At 36.9% G+C, this 9711-nt stretch overlaps 1 protein-coding gene across 2 annotated transcripts; it reads right to left on the bottom strand.

The window, feature by feature from the left end:
• Positions 1-216: 216 nt before the first annotated feature.
• LOC143886727 (glycerol kinase) lies at positions 217-7694 on the bottom strand. Of its 2 annotated transcripts, XM_077390830.1 has the most exons (4): positions 7375-7688; positions 4986-5626; positions 1544-1744; positions 217-495 (listed from the first exon to the last, which is right to left on the bottom strand). In XM_077390830.1, exons 1-4 carry the CDS (start codon positions 7583-7585, stop codon positions 451-453), a joined length of 1098 nt encoding a protein of 365 aa, XP_077246945.1. In that variant the 5' UTR covers positions 7586-7688; the 3' UTR covers positions 217-450. The 2 variants fall into 2 exon arrangements, with proteins under 2 accessions (XP_077246945.1, XP_077246947.1); XM_077390832.1 differs by lacking the exon at positions 1544-1744 and having other exon boundaries at positions 7375-7694.
• Between the last annotated feature and the right edge of the window lie 2017 nt (positions 7695-9711).

Here is a 9711-nt window from a genome sequence, read left to right on the forward strand (position 1 = left end):
AAATTTAAAAGAGTATTTAATTAATTCTGAAATTTCGGATCGAAATTTTGTAAAAAATTTATTTAAAAAAAAAAATGTCCCAAAAACGAAATTTTGGACCGAAATTCCGAAATCCGAATTTAAAACCATGGTTACATCTACAATTCTTAAGATGCTCTCAACAGCCAAGCAGAAGAGTAGTTACTAAAGTATAGAGAGCCATTATAAGAAAAAAAAAAAAAAAACGAGATTCTGGTTATCATTTCCCTATAAACAGTAAGTGATTGAGGCTATACTTCATATGAGAGACTTGGATAGTTGACATACCTTACAAATTAACTTACAGTGGATCATTATACTGTAGGAGTTGATTTATATTGACATACCTTAGAAATTAACTTACAGTGGATCATTATATACTGTAGGAGTTGATTTATACTTTACAACAAAAAGTGCTGCGAAATCAGAAAGCTATATCCCCTCTGGAATTGAAGATTCATAGCTCATTCCTATTTCCTGTGCAAACAAAAAAAAAATGTGCAATGTCAATAACAAGCAGGCCAACCTGAACATTAGATAGCTACCAATCTTTCAGTAATACTGATTTTCTTCAAAATGAAGTGCCCTGATTTTTTACTGCAAACACCTGTTGCATTCTTCCACAATGAATAAATCATAACATCTGATCGAAGATCGGATGGTGGTGAGAAGTGTGACCCCAGTTCATATGACTTTTTCTAAGAGGTGCTACGATGACCGGAGCTAAATTCCAGTTCGATCTTGGTCAGACAATGATAGGATTAGACGAAAATTCACCATAGGTGAATAACATTGTTTTTCCTTGAATGTCGTTTTATTAGTAAAAAAAAAGGCAACACACTGACCAAGAAATTCGAAACAAATAAAGCAGAAAAGAAACATAAAAGAACAAAGCAATGCCAGCCCTCCTTCAAGGATGAAGTCAGTCTAACCACGAAACCTATTCTTCAAAGTTTATGATGCCTTTGCAAGTGTAAAAACCCAGTTCTTTTGTTATGCCTGAAGGAAACCCAAGTCATTTTTATAACGTTTTAGTTATCTTTTAGGGTTCATACAAAGCCTTTTGACAGCTAGGTAAAACATGCAAACAAGGTAACTTCGTCCCATTATCAAAACACGGTCACGCCCATATAAGTAGCCTGTATATATAGTGGTTCTTCTCATTTTCATTAGGAGATACCTGCCTCTGACTCTGATAAGGGTAATTCAGTTATAAAGAGGGCTAAAATATTCATTAGAAAAAATCCTAATACCCTCAACTCAACTCAACTAAGCCTTTGTCCCAAACTAGTTTGGGTTGGCAAAAAATCCTAATACCCTATCATGACTAAATTAAACTTGTTAGGGTGGAAAGAGGAATCCCCTTTACGTTCAGCTAATGAGTCACTCTATTTACATCTTTGAAGTTTTGCAATTGAGGCCATTGTCCACCCGTTTTTTTTTCTTTCTATCAGAAAACAACATCCAATAATGATCTGGTTAGGAGCTACTCAAAAGCATCATCAATGAGTAATTATATATTTACCTTCAACTGCCCATCTTTCAAGAAAGTACATCTTGATGACAGAGCATATCCTTGATCTAACAACCATCCCACTTCACCCGCAGTTTCACCATCCCCTCTATCTTTCAATGAACACCATAACTGCCTTGGGAGTAATACAAGACCATCCCGATCTCTTACCATCTTTTGTGGCTTGTCATCTACAAGTTCTTGGATGAATTTCTGGAAGAACAAATATTTTCCCAGAATTAGAGAACAATATCATAAGAACAGGTTATGATTCGTACAATACATTCATGATTGTCAACCAGCTGAAATCACTAATAATTTAATAAATGTTACTTTAACCACCTACAGGAAGAGGAAACGGATCTAAGTAGATAACCTGAACAAGAAAGGCAGGGATTTTTCAAAGTTGACGTTGACATGGGCCATGCAATTTCGAGACTGGCGTGCACAAACAAAATTGCTTGTTTCAAAGTACTCAGGACTTTTTTCTGGTTGGAAGCCCATGAGCTGGTTAAATTTCAACACATTCCAAAGACTTGAGTTGTAGGGATTGGTGGACTTGTGGCTTGTCTTTTTTGCTCTTGTTCATCACATTCGAGTTTGGCCCAACCGTCAGACCTATAAGTGGAAGTGCTTCTTCACACTTTCTTGGTTTAGAGATGCCATTCACGGATTAAAAAGTTGATTCAGGTTGTATTATGATATAATGCTTATTGAAAAATAACGGAACAAACAATTCACAATGATACCCAATTATTTTCAAGGAAAACAAAGGTGGAGGGATTATTCTCTGTAAAGAGGATACTGTTTAACAGTGGATGTGAGAAAAAAAAATTCTATCTTTCCATGAAGTATATCAGATTTGAATTCCCTAGACAGTAAACAGATTTTTTTTTTCTCTGTTGCTAATTGAAGCAAGTGAAAATTAATTTTCAGAATATTAAAAGGTTCAGCTAGATCTAGTCATGAAAGGAGTGCTGTTCTCAAAACATTATCAGCTCCAATAGAGCTTCTTTTTAGCAAAAAGCTGAATTGCTCATGCCAAAAACAGAGAACAGTGATAGTTGTGTGCTCAAAGTTTCAACATATTTGATCTAGAAAAAGAAACAGGTTTCTACTTAATCGGGCTGGAAGAACAGCAAGAAACAATAAAACCAAAATCTAAGATCAAAAGCTTGTATTATATGAATAAAAAGCAAAATCATTAAAAAAAAGAGAATAAAAACCAAAAGGGAAATCAACCTTAATCAAATCTACCAGGTTAAGAGCAGTCACTACGAAAGGAAATTATCCAGGATTAGAAACAAATGTGGAGAAGTTTTTTATCTGAAGATGAACTCATTTTGGTAAAATATAAAGATTTGTAGCTAACTATGGAATATACCGGAAGCAAAGAATAAAAGTGGGGCCAAGGTAGTACATAAAAGATGTGTAGATTTAACACTGTAGAACAAACAGAGAAGAGAGGGGGTCGCATACAACTAACACCCAGACACCCAGACACGTGAGAAGCATGATGGTGACAAATCTGAGGAGGTCGCCTCATTGCTAACATCTTCACTATAGTCACCCCATGAGTGGATAACTCTAACCGACTGGATGGTAGGTCAAGTAAAAACCATTGTTGCCAGAGTGGGAAGCGAGTGGGGGAAGTGATGCAGTAAGTGGAAGCAGGAAGCGATAGGTTTAGAAAAAAAGAAAATACGGGAAGCAAACAAAAAGAGGAAAGAAAAGAGGAAACGCAAGGAACTTCATTGAAGTCAACATGAAGCACGTAATAAGCCTTGCTGGAAGCAAACAAAAAATATATAGAAAAATTAGGGTCATAGTAGGTTAAAGAGGAATATTTAATGTAGGTGAGGATTACAATTAGTAAAGAAGACTTCCCAACTGATTAGAATTACAAGTTTTGGGAATTTATAGTGTCACTCGTTTTATTCTTGTAGATTTGAAGTTAAGCTTTTGGGAAAAGATCCACATAAGTTTCAATTGAAACTTACGATGAGTTTTTACGTTTTAAATATACTCTCTTTTAACTATGCTCATTTGGAATTATCTAAAGCGGAAAAACTCTTCTGGGCAAAGTAATTACCTAAATAGGAAGCGCTCTTAATTAAGAGGAAACACGTAGGAAGCATGTAGGAAGAACGGTTCCCATAAATTTGGGAACCGAGAAGAACTTAGCTTCCGAAGCACGCTTCCAATCCAACTAGGAAGTTTCCGGTAACTATGACGGTAAAACAGCATTGGCTAGCTTACATTTCCCGGGTATGATATCTTTGCCCATGCAACTGCATTAGAGGAGTCAATTCACAACCAAGTTTTCCCTCTAGGTTCTCCTTAAAGATATGTAGGCTAATAAGATGAGTCATCCTGTTGCCTTCATTAGCATCTTTGACACCAGTTGGGCTAGAGAGTACCTTAATAATCTCCTAGATGGTTCCTAAACACCCACTAACACCAGATGGTCCCATATTTTCTCAAGAACTTCCATCAACGTTAAATTTTGTGGTTGGGAGGTGGTGGTATCCATCTCGAATGATTCTTCTCGAATCGGATATTACTCAATGGGACCAATCTCCAACTTGGGAAAACATGCCCAAACATGCCCAACCCACCAGCCCCAAAATTCTTTTCTATAATTGCGCATGTGATGGAAAGCTTGATATCCGATATCAACAATCTAATTGACTTACATGTACCATCAAATATTCTTCTTTTTTTCTCTTATTCCAAACAACCCAGAAGATATCCCGTGGGGCTATTTGCCAAAGGATTTCCCCTTTGTCACCAAGTGGACCATTGATATCAGCTTAATAACTGAATCTAGGAGCAACCAAATGGTGCTGAAACACTATGCTGGCCCAACCATGGGGGCAGATATGGAATGGGTAAAGAGATGATCCACAATGCTTACTTTCTATCTGCCATTAAAAAAAAATGTTTACTTTTTATCACTGACCAACAAAATGCTTCATTGTGAGTACCAAAGATACACAGAGGAGATATTGGCACACCGCACACCGATCACTACAAGAGAAGAAAAATGACTTTACCAAGAACTTGACTTGAGGGTTAAAGATCAAAAATCCTTTTATCACTTAACAAGCTTTTAAAACCCTAACAAGTAGAAGGTAGCACTCAAACTTATCATGTTTAAAGTCCTTCCTAAAACTCAAGTGTCAGACCACTCCTTCCCTCTCTCTATAGCCATGGGATGGATATTATCCTACTACCTGTTTTGAAGTGTACATCGCCTGTTTTGAAGCATCTATAGTGGGAAAATGATGTGATATCAAATCAAGTGCAAATGTAAACTATTCATAGAGAGACTAAAAAGTGGGAAAATGATAAGTGTCTCCAAAAAAAATGGATGTATACAAAAATGTAGTCCGATTAAATAAAGGTGGGGTAAAAATAATTTGTGAAATAAAAAAAAAAATTCTAAGCTCACCATTTGGGGACTCTGGAAGTTGGCAACAAAATTTGAACCATTCCATAAACCAATAACGTCCGAGTCTTTCAGAGGATCTGTTGATGCAAATCCAGAATCACGAATAGCACATCCACCAAGTTGTTCACCATTTCTGAATGGCCCATACCATTGCTCACAAAACACTTTGATATTCTGCAATTTCATTGTGGTTTTCTCTACTCGAACAACCTGAATGACCCTCACACGGGACTCTTGATTTCGAGGATCAACCAAGCAATACTCCAATTCCAACAGTCTATACGCACCATGATCCTCCACAGGCCAGACAGCTACATAACTTCCACTGGGGTGATATGCAAAGGTAGAGACTTTATTATTTAGGCCCCCAATGTTCCTTTCATCAATGCTATGACGTGTTGCAGCATCTGCTTCACATCCAACAGTGGGTAGTAGCTTTATCAATTTATACACAAGTAAAGGTTCCTCTGATTCAGCAAGTGTAGGGCATTGAGTCTGCCAATCAAAGACCTTAACCTCCCACTCCCTAAAAGCTTCAGGAACAACATTCTCAGGAAGTTCAATGGGAGTCCCTTCTCTAGTAAATTCTGCCCCAAACCCATCCCATTCGCCACTTACATGCCTACCAAAATCTCCCCACTCTGAAATGAAAAAAGAAAAATTGAAGAGAGAGAATTACATTAAATATTATGTAACAGGACATCTTATTTGCACAATATCACTGTGAAAATCAGGGGAAAAAACTTAGTGCTACCTTCTTACTTACTTGAGTGTTATATTTTTACAGTTTATATTGACTTGTTTTTCTGTTTTATTTTCTTACTTGAGTGTTGTAATCATTGTAGAAAATGTATAAAGTTAACTTATCCAGAAAGGAACTCCTAAAGGTTGACAGCCCTTCCAATTAAAAGTGTAATCTCTTTCAATTAAACGACGCACTCTACCACAGGTTATTCGTAGATGAGGCAGAATATTTTCTCGAGGAGGCACTCTACCGATGGTTACATAAGCTCCTATATGTTTTAAGAAAATTTTCTTCTATTAATATGTGAAAACAATGGGACCGGGCAAATATTATTATATAATAATTAATAGAGGTCTTTAACTTAGGCTTAAGTTTGAAGTCCAGACCAACGATTTTCTACAAATAATGAGAGATGGTCGAATCGACAATGGTAGAATCGAGTACTAAGTTGACGCAATTGAGTACCCGGTTGACACAGACTTAATTTGACTGAACCAAAGGAGTTTTGATTGAATTTGTAGGGGAAAATGTAGACTAGGACAAGAAGGCGACCAAGGTAAAAGGGAGTTGACTGGAACAAGCAAACAATGACACAGGGGAGTGGTTCTACTATATACTGTTTCAACTAACTTGTCTTTCAGTTTATCGAGGTGGATTTTCACATAGGTTATTTTCATCTTATTTGTATGAAATAAGATAAATTTTATAACAGTTTGAATAGGTCAGAATGGAAAATTTTCCCAAGGTTCAGTGGCATACACTTGTCTTAGAGATATCCACATCAAACAATGGATCAAGTATTCAAATTTGGAAGCAAAGTTGAAATGGACACCGTATATGATTGGATGGTCAGGAACTTAGGATAATGTGGTTAGAGAAATAGAACTGTGGGTGAATAAAATGGGTTTAAAATGGCACTGTCGTGCTAATCATCAAACATAAAAAGTCTAAAATAATAACCCATGATTTATCTGTTCCTTATACATAAAAAATTAAGATATTTATGAAAGTGCTATCGACTGTCCACATGGACAAAAGGGTCCCAACATCAGCTCTTTATCACCTGAGAGAGAGAGAGAGAGAGAGAGAGAGAGAGAGAGAGAGAGAGAGAGATTAAAAGAACAAAAGAGAAGGAGAAAATAAAACCTGAAGGGAGGGACACCCATTCACTTCGATTATTTTTTTTCAAAAAACAAACGAATAAAACGATTTTTTAAAACAAACTAAAAGTTTAGAAGTGTATTAAGTTTTATTGAAAACAACGCCAATACTAATACATTTCCCCAAAAAAAACGAAAATATAACAGAGATTTTGAAAAAATAAAGCCAAAAATTTACTAACATAGCTCCTAACATGTGAAAATTGTACTCATAAGACAAACAGTTAATGTGGTAAATCCAGGATCACTCTCATAGATTTTCTTGAAAAAAAAAAAAAACTCCAAGCTTTGTATCATTGTCTGTTAACACTTGTAAATTACAATTTAATAGATTTTCACAAGTTCTTGCATTAATCAAATTCCATTCTTTGATTGTTAAAACTTGATATTATTTGTTTAAACTTTAAAACAATTGAAGCTCAAAATCACTTAAATCAAATAGTAATCTCATAGGAACAGAGAAATAAAAGAAGCGAGCACTTACTAGTAATCGAATCCGGGTTTTTCTCCTGAAATTCTATGTTACTGGTGAGCTTCGTAGCAGAATCGGAAACGAAAATTTCACTGTGAATTCGCAGATTTAGAGGCGGAGATGGAGAGGTGGAGAAGAATCTAGGGTTTCGAAATTTGAGAAAGGGGAAATCGAGAGGAATTAGGGTTTTGTTATGAGAGAGTATATTCGCAGAAATAGCCATCTCTCACTCTTACCTTCGATGAAGACGGTGTGGAAGGAGCATTTAAGAAGTATTGAATGTTTTCATATGACGAATATTCCTTATGTCCGTGAATTTTCTTGGCCCGTCGGATGGGCAAAATTGGAATTATGTGAAATTATATACTTTTATAATCGCACTCCTCCTCAGAGTCGGTTCCATCAAAGCTAGGAAGCCTAGATGCCATTAGGTTGCCAATAATCTTTTACACAACCCAAGAGGGGGGTGAATTGATTAAAACGCTTAACAGCTTCTTGATCATAATAAAAAATAAAAGTGCCATTATTAAAACTCAGGAGGTGGATATCATTCCTAAACAAGTAAAAAATGAGGCGAATATATCATTATCCTCTATTCTTTTTCTTTTTTTTTTATCAGGAAAACGTTCTTGAGGTATCGCGCAGCTTGAGCAGTCCTCTAAATATAGCATCTCACATGTTGTTTGGGTCATCCAATTCATTCATTCTATAGGATCTACCATAGGTAGAGTATCCCTAAGAAATCATCTCCGTAGGATCATGGTAGTTGTTGATTTGTGGAGTTTTAGAATGGACGGCTAGCAAGTGGGCTTCGATAGATCCAATGGTTAGGATGATTGTATGGAGATGGTTTGTTAGGAACACCCTATCTGCGTGAGGTTCGATGGAATAAATGGGTAGGATGAGTCAAACAACACGGAGATGGTGTGTTTATAGTGGCTTAGAAACCTTGCCCTCATTTCTTATATTTTTTCTTCTTCAAAGAATGAGTGAAATACTAGTATTAATTCTGACTGAAGAGAGGAAGAAGATAAAGAAAAAGATAAATGATACATTCGACCCTTTTTTTTAACTGACAGCCTACTCTAGTGTAAATATTTCTAATCTTTTGCACTGCAGGGGGGCTGTCTTAGGTAAAAAAAGGTCGTGAGTATATCACATCCCTAAAAAAACACAAATGCTAGGTTTGTAAATGCATCTTAAACAAATACAGGTTTGCATCTTGAAAAAAAAAATATGTAGAAAAATAGTTAAGATGTGTTTGGATCGCCGGAATCAGGAATCAAAATCAGCATCTTATTTTTTATTCCCTCAGAAATAGAATGGAAAAGCTAAAATAAAAAAATCTATAACAAAATTCATTCCGACTGGGGTAGAATCAGAATACCACCTCTTGGGAAGGCCCCCTTGATTCTGCTCAGGTGTCATTTCTGCCCCTGATTTCTTTCATTTGTTAGAGGAAAGCTGGAATCCAGCAGAATCAGAATAATAAGATGCTAATGATGCTAATTCCGGTGACTGTTACCGACAATCCAAACGCACCCTTGTGACATGTGTTGGCAACCATGAAAAATATTTTATGGAATTTTAATAGGGGCAGTTGAGAGAGAGAGACATAAAAGGATGGGAGTGAGGAGAGCATTCAAAGCCCTTAGAAAATAGGGAATTAATCCAATATTAGGTAGTAGCATAATAGTTTTCACAGTTTTATAGGGATTTCTTATACTCTCTTCATGCTTTCTCTATTTGTGTTTCATTAATTCCCTCCCCTCCCTCCTTAGCTCATCTCTTACAGGCGTTACATCTAGGGGTGCAACTTGGGTCGGGCTCAACCCGAACCCGATTTTGGGTCCGGTCGGGTTGGCATTTCCTCTGTTTGGGTTGGGTTAGGGTTGGGTTTCCCCAACCCGACCCGACCTCCGTCCTCTAATTTTTTCTTGATTTTCTTTGAGTTATTGTATTTTTCTATTTTGCCCAAAGTGAACCCAAACCAACCCAGCTCAACCCGACCCGATTTCGGGTAGATAGGTTGGGTTAGGGTTGAGAGATTTTGAAGCGGGTTGGGTTCAGGTTGACCATCCACAACCCGAGCCTCGGGTTGTATTGGGTTGGGCTAGGGTTGAGGTAATGCTATCTCGGGTTGGGTTAGGGTTGGCCTCAGCCCGACCCGAGTTGCACCCCTACTTACAGCAGGGCACACTAATATTTCATTGAATGAATTTTCATGGTTGCTAAACATGCCCTTAGAAGCTGTTCCAAACTCCAATGCACTGAAGTGCACTTTTTATAGACTCAAATACCTGCTTTTTACTCTGGGCATTGCCCGTTGATGTGTAAATGTACTAGTTT

This window comes from Tasmannia lanceolata, unplaced genomic scaffold (genome assembly GCF_043159265.1).
Source record: "Tasmannia lanceolata isolate RefF3 unplaced genomic scaffold, GAP_Taslan_0.1 ptg000011l, whole genome shotgun sequence".
Taxonomy (NCBI): Eukaryota; Viridiplantae; Streptophyta; class Magnoliopsida; order Canellales; family Winteraceae; genus Tasmannia; species Tasmannia lanceolata.

Coding starts and splice junctions, on each gene's coding strand:
- LOC143886727 (XM_077390830.1), bottom strand. CDS start 7,585: ATGGCTATTTCTGCGAATATACTCTCTCATAACAAAACCCTAATTCCT. Junction 5,627..7,374: donor AAACCCGGATTCGATTACTA/GTAAGTGCTCGC, acceptor TTTTCATTTCAG/AGTGGGGAGATTTTGGTAGG. Junction 1,745..4,985: donor ACTTCCAGAGTCCCCAAATG/GTGAGCTTAGAA, acceptor TTGTTCTTCCAG/AAATTCATCCAAGAACTTGT.